The sequence below is a fragment of the Prionailurus viverrinus genome, chromosome C2, assembly GCF_022837055.1.
Source record: "Prionailurus viverrinus isolate Anna chromosome C2, UM_Priviv_1.0, whole genome shotgun sequence".
NCBI lineage: Eukaryota > Metazoa > Chordata > Mammalia > Carnivora > Felidae > Prionailurus > Prionailurus viverrinus.
Window position 1 is genome coordinate 25,773,894 of NC_062569.1, and position 16,034 is coordinate 25,789,927.

At 36.7% G+C, this 16,034-nt stretch overlaps 2 protein-coding genes across 11 annotated transcripts in view; both read left to right on the top strand.

The window, feature by feature from the left end:
* Positions 1 to 16,034, top strand: part of ANKRD28 (ankyrin repeat domain 28) — a 200,723-nt gene that overhangs the window by 79,758 nt on the left and 104,931 nt on the right. For all 10 annotated transcript variants that reach the window (XM_047876241.1, XM_047876249.1, XM_047876243.1 and 7 more), the window contains one exon: positions 335 to 418. In XM_047876241.1, the coding sequence (XP_047732197.1) occupies positions 335 to 418 (84 nt within the window). The remainder of the gene's footprint in view (positions 1 to 334; positions 419 to 16,034) is intronic.
* On the top strand, positions 12,112 to 14,067 carry LOC125175580 (WW domain-binding protein 11-like). Its single transcript, XM_047876265.1, has one exon. It carries the CDS (start codon positions 12,929 to 12,931, stop codon positions 13,859 to 13,861), a length of 933 nt encoding a protein of 310 aa, XP_047732221.1. The 5' UTR covers positions 12,112 to 12,928; the 3' UTR covers positions 13,862 to 14,067.

The window sequence follows — 16,034 nt, forward strand, 5'->3', positions numbered from 1 at the left end:
TGTTGAGATGTCACACTTGTATTTGGAAGAGACTTTGTTTTTACCATGTATATAAACAAAAGGCTTCTACTCAGGTTTGATTGTGTTTATTGTACTACCTAATTTTGGCCATACTGAATTGATTTTTTTTTTTTACTTAGGCCTTTTTTTATTCAAGGAGGAATCCTGTACTTTCATACAATTTGACTCAATAAAAGTATTGGTTAATGTCAAAAACAAATTGATTATTGTTGCTAAAGAGAAGAAAAATTTTAGGTTTAAAAATTATGTGGAAATATCTTTAGAATTATCCATGCAGTGAGATTAATATTTTCATTACTCTCTTGTATTTTAGCCATCACTGGTGCAAGCTATATTTAATGGAGATCCTGATGAAGTTCGAGCACTAATATTTAAGAAAGAAGATGTTAACTTTCAGGTAAAACAATTAATTCACTGATACTGGCCTTTAAATCTACTTATAAAAACTCTTTTCTAGAATTATGATTTTGTTAAAAAAGACGTAACAGTTCTATAACAGTTGTTTTAAATGAGGGCAGAGGGTCTTGAAGTAATTGCCTCAAAAGAAGGGGACTGGGTGTATATTCAGGGTAAAAACTAACACAAGAGGACTAGGAACCAGTAAGGGTCCTTTGTTTCCACAGCTTTTTACTTGGGAATATTTTACAGAAAAGTGGAAACAATATTCTGAATACCCACATACACTCCACGTAGATCCAGCAGTGAGAACATTTTGCCACATTTGCTTTCCCTCTCATATTTACACATATTTTATATATAGACACATACGGTTTTTTCTTTTGCTGAATCCATTTGAAAGTAAGTTGTAGACATCGTGACATTTGACTGTTAAATACTTGTATGCATTTTAGATGAGGGTTCTTTTTTGTGAACTCTAAAAGACATTTCTATTAAGTTTATAATATATCTGATTTGATTATGAGATCGAATTTGTTTTCTGTAAATAAGTATGGTAAGCATTATACAGAGACTCATCTGTTTGAGCCTCTCAGTAAAGAAAGACATATTGTTTGAAAAGTCTCCAAACTGAAAGACGTAGTGGATTTGACATTCAGGATTGACATGAGAGACAGTTTTATACAGATTGGGCATATGGATAATTTTCTGTTTCTCTAGTGGCCAGTAGTTTCTTTAATTTACTGAATTGAGGCTAAAGATATATAATTTACTGTAGTAAGATCTAATTCATTAATGTGTATATTTTTACGGGAAACATGTTGACAGTACATTCTTCATACATAATTCAGTCCTCTGAATTATTGTGGTGAGGGGGTCATGATTCATAAAGTTGCCATAGCAACACCAAAACAGATGACCTAAAATGATTGGTAGTTCTGCAAAAGCCTGCAAGGTCATCTCAAGCTCTCATCTTTCTTTCATTCTTTCATACAGTACTACTGTGATAATGTTAAGTAGATATAAAAAGTATTAATCTTTTAAAAGTTGGATTATCCAAATAAATTTAATCTTTAGCTAAATGGTTCATTCTAACATTAGAGTGATCAAAATGCTATTACTACATTTTTTTTAAACCTTCCTAAATGAATTGCCTTTAAATTTATATTTATTGGAAACATGCACCTAATTCAGGATATATTTATTTATTTTAAATGGAGTGCCTTGTTACTTTACCTAATTGGGGTGTTCTGAAGAGTCTATTTTTTTCTTAGGACAGAAAATAGTTACAGGGGTATAGAGTTAATGAAAAGGAAAAAAATGGCTTTCTGTTCTGTTGAACTCTAGTTTTTTGGGTTTGTTTGCTAGTTTTCTTAATAGTACTAACAAATCTTATCTTGGTGAGAAAGTTTGGACTATAATGCTACTTACCATGATTAATTTCCCTGTCATTATGAAGTCTCATAGCCAACACTGTTTTCTGCTGTATTGATCAAATTATTTTAAATTTTTAAAAATTACTCAGAATCATCTTGAGCATAAGTTTATTCTACTGTGATGTCCTTGGAAACTATTGTGTATGTGTCATTAGTGTGTCACCTCCAAACATTTATGATTTTTAGCCTCTACTTATAGATTCCTTTCTTTACTTGCTTTTAACCACCACTTCTTTTTTTTTTTCAATATATGAAATTTATTGTCAAATTGGTTTCCATACAACACCCAGTGCTCATCCCAAAAGGTGCCCTCCTCAATACCCATCACCCACCCTCCCCTCCCTCCCACCCCCCATCAACCCTCAGTTTGTTCTCAGTTTTTCAGAGTCTCTTATGCTTTGGTTCTGTCCCACTCTAACCTCTTTTTTTTTTTTTTCCCTTCCCCTCCCCCATGGGTTTCTGTTAAGTTTCTTAGGATCCACATGAGAGTGAAACCATATGGTGTCTGTCTTTCTCTGTATGGCTTATTTCACTTAGCATCACACTCTCCAGTTCCATCCACGTTGCTACAAAGGGCCATATTTCGTTCTTTCTCATTGCCACGTAGTACTCCATTGTGTATATAAACCACAATTTCTTTATCCATTCATGAGTTGATGGACATTTAGGCTCTTTCCATAATAACCACCATTTTTTAACATCTCCTAGCTGGTGCCCTTACTGTGACTTAGGGCAGAACTAAAAGGTTAGTACTCCAAATCAGTAGGCTTTTCTTGAGGGTGGGTGACTTCAGTAGTCTTCAGTGATTCATGGGTTTTTGACAAGTTATTCTACAGCTGCTTTTACGTCTTTTCTCATGTGACTCTTAGTTGAGAGTATTGTCATAATTTTACAATTTGTTAAATCTGTGATCTGAGTTAAATCTGTGATTGTTGATAGGTAATAAAGTATGTATAAGTTTTATGTCAGTGTGACAGTGGTGTTTTTTTAAAAATAATTTTATTTAAATAAGTAATTGAGAATAACATCTCTTTGAAACTTACAGTTTTTGAAGTTGTTTTTATCAGTTTTTAGAATGGGTATACAAATTCAGATTTGTTTCTGTACTGTTAAATGAACATTGTATTTTTTTAGATTTATTTTAGTTTCTTCAGTCATGTCCTGAAGTTTTGGATACTGTGAATCACCAAATAGCATTTTTCTTAGTAACATACCTAAATTGATTTTTAACAAAACTCTTAATTTAAAATACATGTGTATTATTTGGTTGAGAAGGAAGTCTTCTGTTGTAGAGGCTTAGGTAAGATGATTTCACTAGAAAATGCTGGAGTTCTGGTGGCTCAGTTGCTTAAACGTCCAGCTCTTGATTTTGGCTCAGGTCATGATCTAACGGTTCCTGAGTTTGGGTCCTGTATCGGACTCTGCACTAGCAGGGTAGAGCCTGCTTGGGATTCTCTCTCCCTGCTTCTCCCCTGCTCATGCGTGTGCGCTCTCTTCTCTCTCTCTCTCTCTCTCTCAAATAAATTTTTAAAAATGTTGGAGTTTCATATTTGGAGGCTTTGGGCCACAAGTAATTGAGTGCTTAACTAAATACAGGTTTATTGCTTTTATAATAATTTACTCTAGAGCAAGGCAGTTTGGTTGGTTAAGATCGTACCGTCAGAGCTCTGGGTGAGTGGCTCTGTGAGGCTTTCAGCTTTCTTCTCCTAGTAGAGATGACTGATGCATTTTGTGCTTATGACACACAGCCAAAGAAATGGAAAGGGGACTCTCCCTGTAAGTTTCCTTTTTCTTTGTATTTTTAATCAAGCAAAACTATCTTTTTCCAAATCCCCTCCAAACTCCCCCTGAGATTGGATTGGTTACTGGCTTACTCTAAACCAATCCACCAGCAAAGGTAGAATGGGATTAGCGTTTTGCTTAGATTAGTCATTGTTTTTCACCTGGTTCATCCCCTGGGACAAGAATAGAGGCTTATCATCCCTGGTTATATTAGGATTCCATATGTGGAGAAAATTTGCATTTTCATAGGAAGGCATAAAGGGGAAATAGTTGTTTGGGTAGTAACCTAATAGAAGATTTTTGATTGCCTAGAAGCAGTTGAAGTAGCAAACTTTTAGAAAAATAAGTTACCTGGTTATGGAAGAAACACTGTTAATCAAAAAGGTGATACTGTCAAAAATTTATGAAAGCAGAGTGGTATGTATATATAGTGTAAAGAACAATTGGAATTTAAATTATTAGACCTAAGTACTCCTGTTTTCTTACCTTATTGCCTATATATACTACTTGAGCAAATCCATTTAAGTTCTTTGAGGCTCTCTTTTGTTATAAAATGTGTGGATTACAATAATGGCTTTCAGGGTGTTTGCCACTCCAAATTTAAGATGCTCTAAGGTGTGCCTGGGTGGCTCAGTAGATTAAGGGGTTAAGCATCCAACTTGGGCTCAGAACTCAGGTCATGATCTTACATTCATGAATTTGAGCTCCACATCAGGCTGTCTGTTAGCACAGAACCTGCTTTGGAGCCTCTCTCTGCCCCCTCCCCTGCACGCCTCTCAAAATTAAATCAGATAAACATTTAAAAAAAATTTTTTAAGATGGTCTAAAAATTCTGAATGACCTTGAATGACCTCCTGCTTTTGCCCAGAAGGTTTCGTTTGTATTTCTAAATATATGTAGCCAAAATAATAATTATTATTATTTCCTTTCCCGAGGATTTAGTAAAACTTAATGCCCTATTGTAGAGTCCAAATAATTTAGTCTAAAATATCAATAACATATTTCAGAGGAAAGGTCTGACTTTGTCAGAAAATTATTTCTACACAAAGAAATTGTTTTCCTGTGTCCAGAGTGATAGAAATTGGTGTTAATTATAGAATTTTATTTCAGAGACAGTGATATGCCTAAAGCTTTTTATGTTATGATTCAGTTCATACAACAATCTTGTAATGTTGGTAGGTTAGCATTTCCATTCCACTAATAGATAACAAAACTACAATTCAGAAAGGTTAAATATCTCCAGGACCAGTAAGTATAGCAGGAACAGGAATTTGAACCCATGTCAGACTTGATAGTAACTGGGAAAATAAAGTAAATTGGAGAGAGAGAAATAGTTTTTTTCTTTTGTCAAATAGTGCCATAAAACAGTAATGGTTCAGAAGTGGATTTTCCCCCCAAAAGTTAGGTTGATTCTATGGACTCCTATCTTTTAAACTGTAATTCAAGTGGATTCCTAATTTTCATGATACCAAGTGCTGTTAATGTTAGCATTGCAAATGAGTGACTACATAAGCCTCCCTGATGTCTTAATGTTTGGCTGGATAAAAATGTCATTCAAGATAATACCAAACTAGAGGTAATTATAATTTAGCCAATGCTGTTCTCAGTATTCAAAACAGGAATGCTTAGATTATGAGTGACCCTTTTTAAACACAAAAGAGTTGATTTAAGAGCTAGTCAATAAGTAGATCTTCCCTATATCTACCATATAACTTAGTATTTTTGAAAATGCTATCTTGGATATTTTATTAGCTTCTGAATTTAGCTTTGTCATTCAAAGTATTTTGGGATTGATTTGCCAAAATAGCCTTCCAAATTATTAACATCTTTAAGCTTTCAAAAGTACTTTCTGGGATCATTGAAATGATGTTGATTTTACTTTGTCAGATGAAGTGCTCAGCAAATCTATATATACACATCATACAAACAGATCATTAGTTTTCGTTATTATTATAATAATATTGTTGGCAGTTAACACAAAGTAGTAAACCCTAAGTTTACACAGGTTGCCTGAATTCTACCCACCCCCATCCGTCACTGTGTTCTCTAGTCTTTTCTGGAAATTAACAAGAAATGCTCTAATCTTTAACCAGTCTTTCTTGTGGCCACATGTCACTTCTGCTGGCTGTCAGTATACCACACTGTTGGTGTTCTAAGTTCTTAAAACCTCTTCACTCTGTTACTTGAGGTCATGTGCACTCTCTGCCCTAAAATTGTACATGTGCACATGGTCTTTTTTAGCTACTTACAGTAATTAGTAATGGAACCTGTGACCAACCCTTCAACCCCTTCTCAAGTGTACCCACCCAACTTCTAGCTGGCTTCCATGGAACATCGAGTAGTGAGGGGGGGAGTGAAGAAGAGCAAGGAACCAACTCAGTTAACACCCAGGAGAGAATTCCTCTATAGTTTCTAGGTGCCTAGAGATGGCACCTCTCCTCTATTCTTGCCAGTGCTTCTAGCATCTAGCCTCAGATTTTTAAATTTTCTTTACCAATGGTCAGTTTTCCCCCAAGATCTTAAATGAGTTTACATCCTGTCATTGTGACTATAAATGGCTTTGGAAGATTCTGAAACAAAGAAGGTATTATCTAATGAAACTAGCTGTTTTTGCAGCTAGAGACTGATGGTGACTTATTTTTATATTCCATTCATGTATTGTTTTTTATTTAGCATATACACATTCTGCATCTTTCATTTTTCATCTCCAGTGTATTTGGGGAATATATATTGGGAATATAGTATATTAGTCCATATTAGTAATGAGAACTTCTCATTTTTCTTTATAGCCACATCATTTTCCATTGTTTATAATGTAATTTATTTAACTAGTCCCCTTTTAGAGAGCATTTGGATTATTTTAAATCTTGCTAATTGGAAATAAATTGAGATCTTTTCACCAAGAAAACAAAAATTCTGCTTCAGTGGACATGCAAAATTTTTGGAATGTTTATATTTATTATAAATTATTAAATTATCATCTTTCCAAATAGACTAAATGTCCTCTTAGTTCTTTGAAGCAATTTTACTGGACATGTATAAATAAATAGATGTTGGGTAAACAGTGATATGTTTTTTTTTAAGTTTATTTATTTTGAGAGAGGGAGAGAGAGTGTGTGCACACATGCTCAGAAAGGAGCAGAAAGAGAGGGAGAGAGGGAATCCCAAGCAGGCTCCGCACTGTCAGTACAGAGCCCAGCGCGGGGCTTGAACTCAGGAACTGTGAAATCATGACCTGAGCTGAAACCAAGAGTCGGACACTTAACTGATTGAGCTACCCAGGTACCCCAACTGTGATATTTTTAATAGAGATCAGGTACTTTTACTTGCATAGTCTGAAATAATGCTGATGAGTTTTTATACTTATAACTGTATATAAGTAATATGTTAGGTAGTAAAACAAAAATGGCATAAATTCTGTCCAAAATTTTAGACAGAGCTAAATTGGTCTGTTAGTCTCAGCTAGTACCTCAGCCTTTTTTTTTTTTTTTTTTTTTTTTTAGGTTTTAGTGAGGTATAATTGATATACAATGAATTACATATATTTAAATTACACTGTTTCATAAATTTTGACATATGCATATACCTATGAAACCTTCACCATAATCAAGGTAGCTAATGCTTCCATCACTTCCAGAAGATTCCATTTGCCTCTCCATAACCTCTGATTTGCTTTGTATCACTACAGATTAATTTGTATTTTCTAGAGCTTTATATAAATGAGATTATACAATATGTCTTCCTTTTGTCTGGCATTTTTTCACTCAGCATAATTATTTTGAATCTCACATGTTGTGGCATGGTATTAACAGTTCTTTTCTGTTGCTGAGTAGTATTCCATTATAACTATAAACACAATTTGTTTATACACTTAACTATCGATGGACATTTGAGTTGTTTCCCATTTTCATCTATTACGAATAAAGCTATGATGAACCTTTCTGTACAAGTCTTTGTATGAATATAGGCTTTCCTTTCTCTTGGGTAAATGTCTAGTGGTGGAAAGGTCAGACCATATGGTAGGTATCTATATGTTTAACTTTTTAAGAAATTGCCAGCTGTTTCCAAATTGGTTGTATCATTATACATTCCCACCACCAAGACATGAGAATGCCAGTTTTTCCACATTCTCACCAATATTTGGTAAGGTCAGTCTTTTCTAATCTTAAAAATTCTAATAGATGTGTATCCATCCCACAGTGTATCTCATTGTAGTTTTAATTTACATTTCTGTGATGACTAGTGATATTGAACATCTTTTCATGTGCCTCTTGGCAATCTGTATATCCTTTTTGGTGAAGTGTCTTTCAGATGTTTTTGCTAGTTTCTTTGTTTTTTTTTTTCCCCCTTAATTGGATTGTTTTCTTGCTCTCGAGTTTTGAGAGTTCTTTGTATGTTCTGGATACAAGTACTCAATCTGTGGTTGTGTTTTCATTCTCTTAAGAATGTATTTGAAGAGCAGAAGTTTTAAATTTTGTTGTTGTCCAGTTTATCAATTTATTCTGTTATGGATTGTGGTTTTGGTGTTGTATCTAAAAAGATCTCTATCTCCGCATCACGTAGATTTTCTTTGTATCTCCCAGAAGTTTTGTATTTTACATTTAGATCTACAGACTATTTTGAGTTAATATTTGCATATTATGCAAGGTCTATGCCAAAGTTCACTTTTTTAATATGTAGATATATTCAGTTCTTAGATACTTGTGGAAAAACAAGACTATTTCACTGAATTGTCTTTGTGTATTTATTAAGTCAGTTGTTAATGCCAGTGCCATACTCTTGTGATATGGTAGCATTTTATAATAAGTCTTGAAATCATCAACTTTTTTCTTTTTCAAAATTGTGTGAGTACTTAGTGTTTTTATATATATTTTAGAATCAGCTTGTCAGTCTCTGGGGAGAAAATTGGATTATGTTGATCTGTAGGTGAAGTTGGCAAAAATTAACATCTTAACAATATTGAGTCTTCTCACCCATCTCTCCATTTATTTAGGTCATTTTTAATTTCTCTCAGCAGATTTTGTAATTTCACTGTGGATGGCCTTTTTACATACTTTGTTAAATTTATATTTTATAAATTTTGTTCTTACTATAAATGGTATTTAATTCAAAATATGTTAAATATCCAGTACTGCTGAGGTAAGTTTCTTTTTGAGTACTCTCTCCAGTGCTCCAGGAAACACAAGTTTTTCACCCTGGTTGGCGGGAACAGATTACTTCCCTGTATGCAATCCAGGCACTATTCCTTCAAAATCCATGTATCCTCGCTGGTGATGCTATCACCTCCAACTTGGCAAAATATATTTTTTTGCTGTGTGTGTGTGTGTGTGTGTGTGAGAGAGAGAGAGAGAGAGAGAGAGAGAGAGAGAGAGAGAGAATCTTGCATATTACAATGATTATGGCCTTCCAAAGGATTAAACTGTAGAAATTAGATAGATACACAGTAGTAGTAAAATTTCATGAGGGCAGTTAGGAAAAATAAAGTATCAAAAACCTCCTGGATTAGGATCATAAGAAGAAAACGGTTGAGAAGCACTACTTTAATTGCTTTAGATGCTTCTTTTCACCAGACTTGGGTAGTATTTTTATACACTTGTGCTGCTCAGTACTTAGTTGAGTATACACGTGCATAATCTGAAGATCTCTGGCATTTTCTAGCTGTACCGTCCTCTCTTTGTTACTCTGTCCTGAGAATTCTAGTCCCTATTCTCCCCAAACTGTGGCATTACCTTACTTTGCCTTATTTTAATAGGACCTGGTATTGATATGTAATTTTGGGAGCACCTGGCTGGCTCACTTGGTAGAGCATGTGACTCTTGATCTCATGGTTGTGAGTTGAAGCCTCACGTTGGGCATGGAGCCTACCTAAAAAAAATAATAAAATAAAGATATGTAATTTTGGTGTTTTATTTTTTTTACTGGGAAGAACAAGTAAATCTTAGCATAGGAATATCTGTTTACTGCTAAATTTATAGAAGAGGATAAATTCAGTGTTTAAAATAGGATTCTTCCTATTGTCTTTTTAATATTACTACTGATAGAGCAATGTGTGGGTTACAACATGAATTAATACTTACATTCTAAACTTCCTAAATAGAATATGCTTGAGGGCAAGAACCATGCCTTCCATTTTGTAGGATAGGTAGCACTGGAAAGGGATCTTAGAAATTAAGTGGTTATATCATCTCTATTAAAGATGAGACAAAACTAAAGTCTTGGAGTTTATTTGATTTGGTCACTTATATTTAGCAGAGATAGCATAAGAGCCTAGTTTTCTTAATGTCCAGTTTGTTTTCTGTCCATGTTGTCTCCACTGGTTTGTCACCCCTCAATTCTGCCTAGTGGTTTCACATTACAATAAGTTTCTTAGCTTTTGTCCTATAGCTATTAAGTATGTAAAGTCTTAGTAAATACCTGCTAGCTTAATTTGGTATAACTTGGTATGTTGGTCCATTCCCTTGAAAAATTATGTACCAGTTACTGTGCTGGGTACTGGGGAGACAAGTCCAGTCATACATACTTTTTCCCCCTATTCTTCCCTGCTCTTTCCTGACTCAGGATATCGCTTGTGCCCATGTTGTCTCCAATTTAATCTTTGCTTCATCTTCATTTTCTCTTTGTTCTTTAGGTTACCCCTGATAGTAGGCAGAATTCCTAAGATGGCCCACAAGAATCTTACTCCCCCTCCATGTACATATCCTGTATAATTTTCTGTACTGTAAATATGATAGGATAGCACTCTTGTGATTACTTTATAACGTTTGGCACAGTTGACTAGGAAGGTGAGATTAGCTGAGTAGACCTGACCTAATTACATGAACCCTTTAAATGTGGACCTAGGGGCGCCTGGGTGGCTCAGTCGGTTAAGCAGCTGACTTTGGCCCACGTCATGATCTCGCAGTTCATGGGTTCAAGTCCTGCATCGGGTTCTATGCTGACAGCTCAGAGCCTGGAGCCTGCTTTGGATTCTAGGTCTCCCTTTCTCTCTCTGCCTCTCCCTTCTGCCGCTCACACTCTGTCTCTTTCAAAAATAAATATTAAAAAAAAATTAAATGTGTATCTAGAGTCAGAAACAAAGACAGTAAAGGGATTTGATGTGAGGCAGGTTCTGTGTTGCTGACTTTGAACATGGAGGGGAGCCTCATGGTAAGGATTGGCAGTCTATAGGAACAGACAGAGGGCATCTTCTGGCTGACAGGGAGAAAACTGGAACCTCAGTCCAACAACCACAGTGAACTCAATTTTTACCTAAATGAACCTAGAGGTGGATTCTTCCTTAGGTCTCCTGGTGAGAACATTGCTCACTGACACCTTGATTTCAGCTCTAAGAGCATCCCTGAGCAGAGAACCCAGCATACCATGCCTGGACTTCTGCCCTACAGAACTGTGAATTAATAAATAACTGCTGTCTTAAGCTCCTAAGTTTGTGGTAATTTGTTATGTAGCAATGGAGAACCAGTATTAAGACTTATATATCTCTTTTTCTGGAACACCTTTCTTGGTCTTCCAGGATGTATTATGGCAGCCTAATAGATATCCACAGCACTCTGAACTTCTTGTTTGTAGCACTCATGTTAACTGACTTGTGTCTTGTTCAGTACCTTTAACTCTCTGGATATAGGGACCTGGTTTGAATTATTCCCTGTATTTATACCCAGTCTATGGTGAATAATAGCCATTTAAAAAGTGTCAGAAGGGAATGAATAAAAATAAGACATAGTCCCTGACTTTGACAAGCTTATGATCTAAAGGTGTTTGGCTGTGTTGTGTGTGGGTATTCTTGCTTGTGTTTGTGTATGGAATGTTTTTGGGTTTTGGTGGGTAGGAACAGTCAGCTATTAGTTGCCCAAGTGCAAAGTGAGTTAAACTGGCTTCTTTCCATGGTCGTTTTGCCTTACAACTCCTTCAGTACTTATTTAGACAATTCAAATCACTTTGACATAGGAAGGGTGAGTCAAGCAAGGAAGGAAAGAAAGGGAGGGAGGGAGGGAGGGAGTGAAGAAAGGAAGGAAAGAAGAGAGAAGGAGGGAGGAAAGGAAAAAATGTGTGCTTGAAATGCATGTGGACAAAGGCACTCTTCTGTAATAACTTTATCATTTGCAGTATTCTCTTGATGATCTGTCAGAGCATTGACTTTAAAGAGACAGTGAGATGGGATATTCTACCGAGTTCTTTGTCAAGGGGACTAAATCCCATCTTGCCCCCAATGCTTAGGAATAGAAGTTGGTTCTAGGGAAGGCATTTAATAAAGTTCTTAGTGTTAGTTTCCCTGACCAACTAGAAAGCAGCTTTCATATTATTGTATTAACGTCCCAATCATCATCATTAAATAAAAGTAAAGTTTGCACAATTGCTGAACACACAGCACAGAAGCAGCACAGGAAATGATGGGAACTTCATAGGTGAAGAGGAGATGCTGGAAGCTGCCAGTCATTGTTAAAAGCTGCCTCATAAGCCAAGTGTATACTTTTTGATAACATGGGGTTCACTCTTCATGTTGCCAGAGCAGTGCCACATATGAACAAATCTAAATAGCTGATATATTGGTAATTGTGCATAAACCAAGGTACCTGTAATAATCAAAAAGAAGCCCAGAAGAGAGAATTAAAGAAGAACAAAAAATGGTGCATGATGGTACGGGCTGCAGTTTTAAGGATGAAGGATCCCAAACAGATTATTCGGGACATGGAGAAATTGGATGAAATGGAGCTTAACCCAGTGCAGCAAACAGTTGAATGAGAAGGTGCTGAAGATAAGCGTAAAAAGCTGCGTGAAAACTTTTAACGTATTCTACAACTCTGTGGAAGAGAATATGGATATTTACAAAGAATTGAGAAAGCTAGAAGTAGAGTATGAACAGAAGAGAGCTCAACCTAGCTAATATTTTGATGCTGTCAAGAATGCTCAGCATGTGGAAGTGGAGAGCATTCCCTTGCCAGATATGCCACATGCTCCTTCCAACATTCTGATCCAGGACATTCCACTTCCTGGTGCCCAGCCACGCTCCATCCTTAAAAAGTCCTCGCCTATGACCTTCAACGCAGGTAGTTTCTATACTTCCTCTTCTTGGACATGGTGTTCCACATTTGCCCCCTGGCAGAAAACCTCCTGGTCCTCCCCCTGGTCCACCACCTCCTCAAGTCTTGCAAATGTATGGCTGTAAAGTAGGCTTTGCTCTAGATCTTTCCCCCTCATAGGTGGGATGAAGACATTTTATATAGTCCTGAACTTGCTCAACGGGGTCATGATGATGATGTTTCCAGCACCAGTGAAGATGATGGTATTCTGAGGACATGGATCAAGATAAGCATGATGACAGTACTGATGACAGCGACACTGATGGGTCAGATGGAGAAAGTGAAGGGGCTGAATTTGTGCACTGTGATGATAATGAAAGAGACAACAATGAAGAAAAAAAGTCAGGTCTGAGTGTAAGATTTGCACATATGCCTGGAAAATCAAGGAAGAAAAAGAACATGAAGGAGCTGACTCCTCTTCAAGCCATGATGCTTCAAATGGCAGGTCAGGAAGTCCCAGAGGAGGGACGAGCAGTAGAAGAAATTTCAGAGGATGATGATGAAGGCGATTCTGATGATTCTGAAGCGGAAAAGCAGTCACAAAAACAGCATAAAGAGGAATCTCTCTTTCTGATGGCATATTTCCCGCCTCTTCATAGTAGCAAGCTCCCACACAGTCTGTTCCTCCTTCTCAGATACAAGCACCTCCCATGTCAGGACCACCTCCTTTTGGACCACCACCTGCTCCACCTTTACAGTCACCTGGACCACCTGCTTGGCCTTCCTTCTGGACCACTTCCAGGAGCTCCTCCGTTCCTGAGACCATCTGGAATGCCAGGGCTCCAAGGGCCTTTACCTCGACTTTTACCCCCAGGCCCACCACCAGGCTGGCCCCCTGGCCCTCCCTCAGGTCCACTTCCAGGTCTGCCTCCTGGCCCTCCTCTTCAGGGACCCCCACCAAGGCTACCTCTCCCTGCACCTCCAAGTATTCCTCCACCCCGTCCTGGCATGATGTGCTCACCTTTGGTGCCTGTACTTGGACCTGCCCCACCTGGGCTTTTCCCACCAGCTCCCTTGCTGAACCCGGGGGTTTTAAGTGCTCCACCCAACTTGATTCAGCAACCCAAGGCGGATGATACAAGCGCAGCCACCATTGAGAAGAAAGCCACAGCATCCATCAGTGCCAAGCCACGGATCACCAATCCCTAGGCGGAGATTACTTGATTTGTGCCTACTGCAATGAGGGTACATTAAGAGAACAAAGGGACCGCTGCTGCTCCCCAGAGAAAGTCAGAGGATGATTCTGCTGTCCCTCTTGCCAAAGCAGCCCCCAAATCTGGTCCATCTGTTCCCATTTCAGGGCAAACTAAGGATGATGTTTATGAAGCTTTCATGAAAGAAATGGAAGGGCTACTGTGACAGCTTTTTTTAAAAAATTTTTTAAAATGTTTATTTTTGAGAGACAGAGCACAAGTGGGGGAGGGGCAGAGAGTGAGGGAGACACAGAATCCCAAACAGGCTTCAGGCTCTGAGCTGTCAGCACAGAGCCCAACGCGGGGCTCGAACCCACAGACCCTGAGATCATGACCTGAGCTGAAGTCGGATGCTCAACCCCCTGAGCCACCCAGGCGCCCCTGCTGTGATAGCTTTTAATGCCAGAATGGGTTTCTATTCGCATGAGTGGTTCATGGGGAAAGAGGCTCCTATTAAACTTAGTGAAAGAGCTGCCAGGGTATTTTTAAATTTCATTTCAAGAAATATCCTAAAATTTAGCCTTGTTCAGAATTTATTGCATATAGGAGAGAGTTATTTCATTCAGAATAGATTGGTTATTGAAGCCAGGCTGTTAACATCTATTCCCTTCTTACCACCATTTTCATCCCGTTTGTTTCCCTTCTCCAGTTCTTTGGCAACATGGTCAGGGGATCTTTGTTACTTATTTGTTTTGATTCTCTTCTTGTGTGCTATTGGCACTGGAGTAGAGATTTCTGAAAAAAGTTTATTTTACCCCATCTTGCCTTTTGTGTTTGACCTATTTTAATATTTTCTTGTAAATATTTTGTAATATTTTAGTAAAATGGGTTGCAATGTCATTTCCTATTACAAATCAAAATATGTGGGAAGAAATTGTACAATTCTTTGATTAAAATTGTTTCCCACTGACCTAAACTTTGAGTGTTTCATGGAATAAATAAATAAATGTTTGACAAGAAAACAGCAACAAAGTACCTGTAATAGCCAGAGTCAGATTTGGGAAAGGAAACAACTTGTCCCATCCCACCCAAATCATGTAGTCACAAAGAAAACATATTTTAATTACATAATCTTAAATTACCTAGGATGAAAGTGAGTGATTTAATTAATAATAGATTAATTACTAAATGAATAAACATTTTCCATAAAATTACAGTGACACATCTTGAGATACGTTTTTCCTTATCTTATTATAATTACTTGTTGTGTAAAACAGGTAAACAACATAAATATTTTAAACTAATAATGTACCATTATTTTCTTTGGTAGTTTTTATACAGAACTAATGATTTGAATATTACTTACCACAGTGATTTAAATCATGTTCTCTTGTGCAAGCTCAATAAATTAATAATAAAGTTATTTTAGAATACATTTATCTCTGCATATGAGAAAAATATGATTTATAAAATGCTTTATGTCAAGTTTTTATCGTTAGTTTGGAAGATAAATGTGTACAGTGAGGGTTTTGGGTTTTGTTTACATAGAAGCTAGATTACATTAATTTTTTTGTTTGGGTTTTTTAAGATTGCCTTACACAAATTTCTGTCAACATAATTTCTGTTTTTACTCTTAATTCCTTTGTAGACCCAAATTGGTGGTTGGGGGAAGGGCATGGGTGCAAGGGGTGAGTAGTTTTCTTTTTCAATTTTCAGGTGACTTTTTTTCGTTTTCATTTTGAACATTAGTTCAAGAGAACAAAACTTGCCCAACCAACAAAGAAAGCTACTGTTGTTCTTAAGCTGAAATACCATATTAGGTCCTGTGTCTTCTGCCAGGTTTTTATATGCTTTTCCTTTTAGTTCAGTTGTATTTTAATTGATATTTTAGACAAGTGATTGAACACTCATGTCCAGTGTTTTTTCTTTCTTTTAATCTTTTAAAAAATCTTTTAAAAATCTTTTAATACTCAAAAATACGTAAAACAAATGTAGACTATAATGAATTATTAAATGTAACCTCTACCCAGATCAAGAAAGACAATGTTGCTATTGCTACAAAAGCTGTCTTGGTGCCCACTTTATGATCAGAAGTATTTATTCCCATCCTGCAATATAGGCATTACTATGACTTGTATAATAGTCTCTCTCTGTTTTCTTTTATAATTTTGCCATTTAATCTTTCCTCT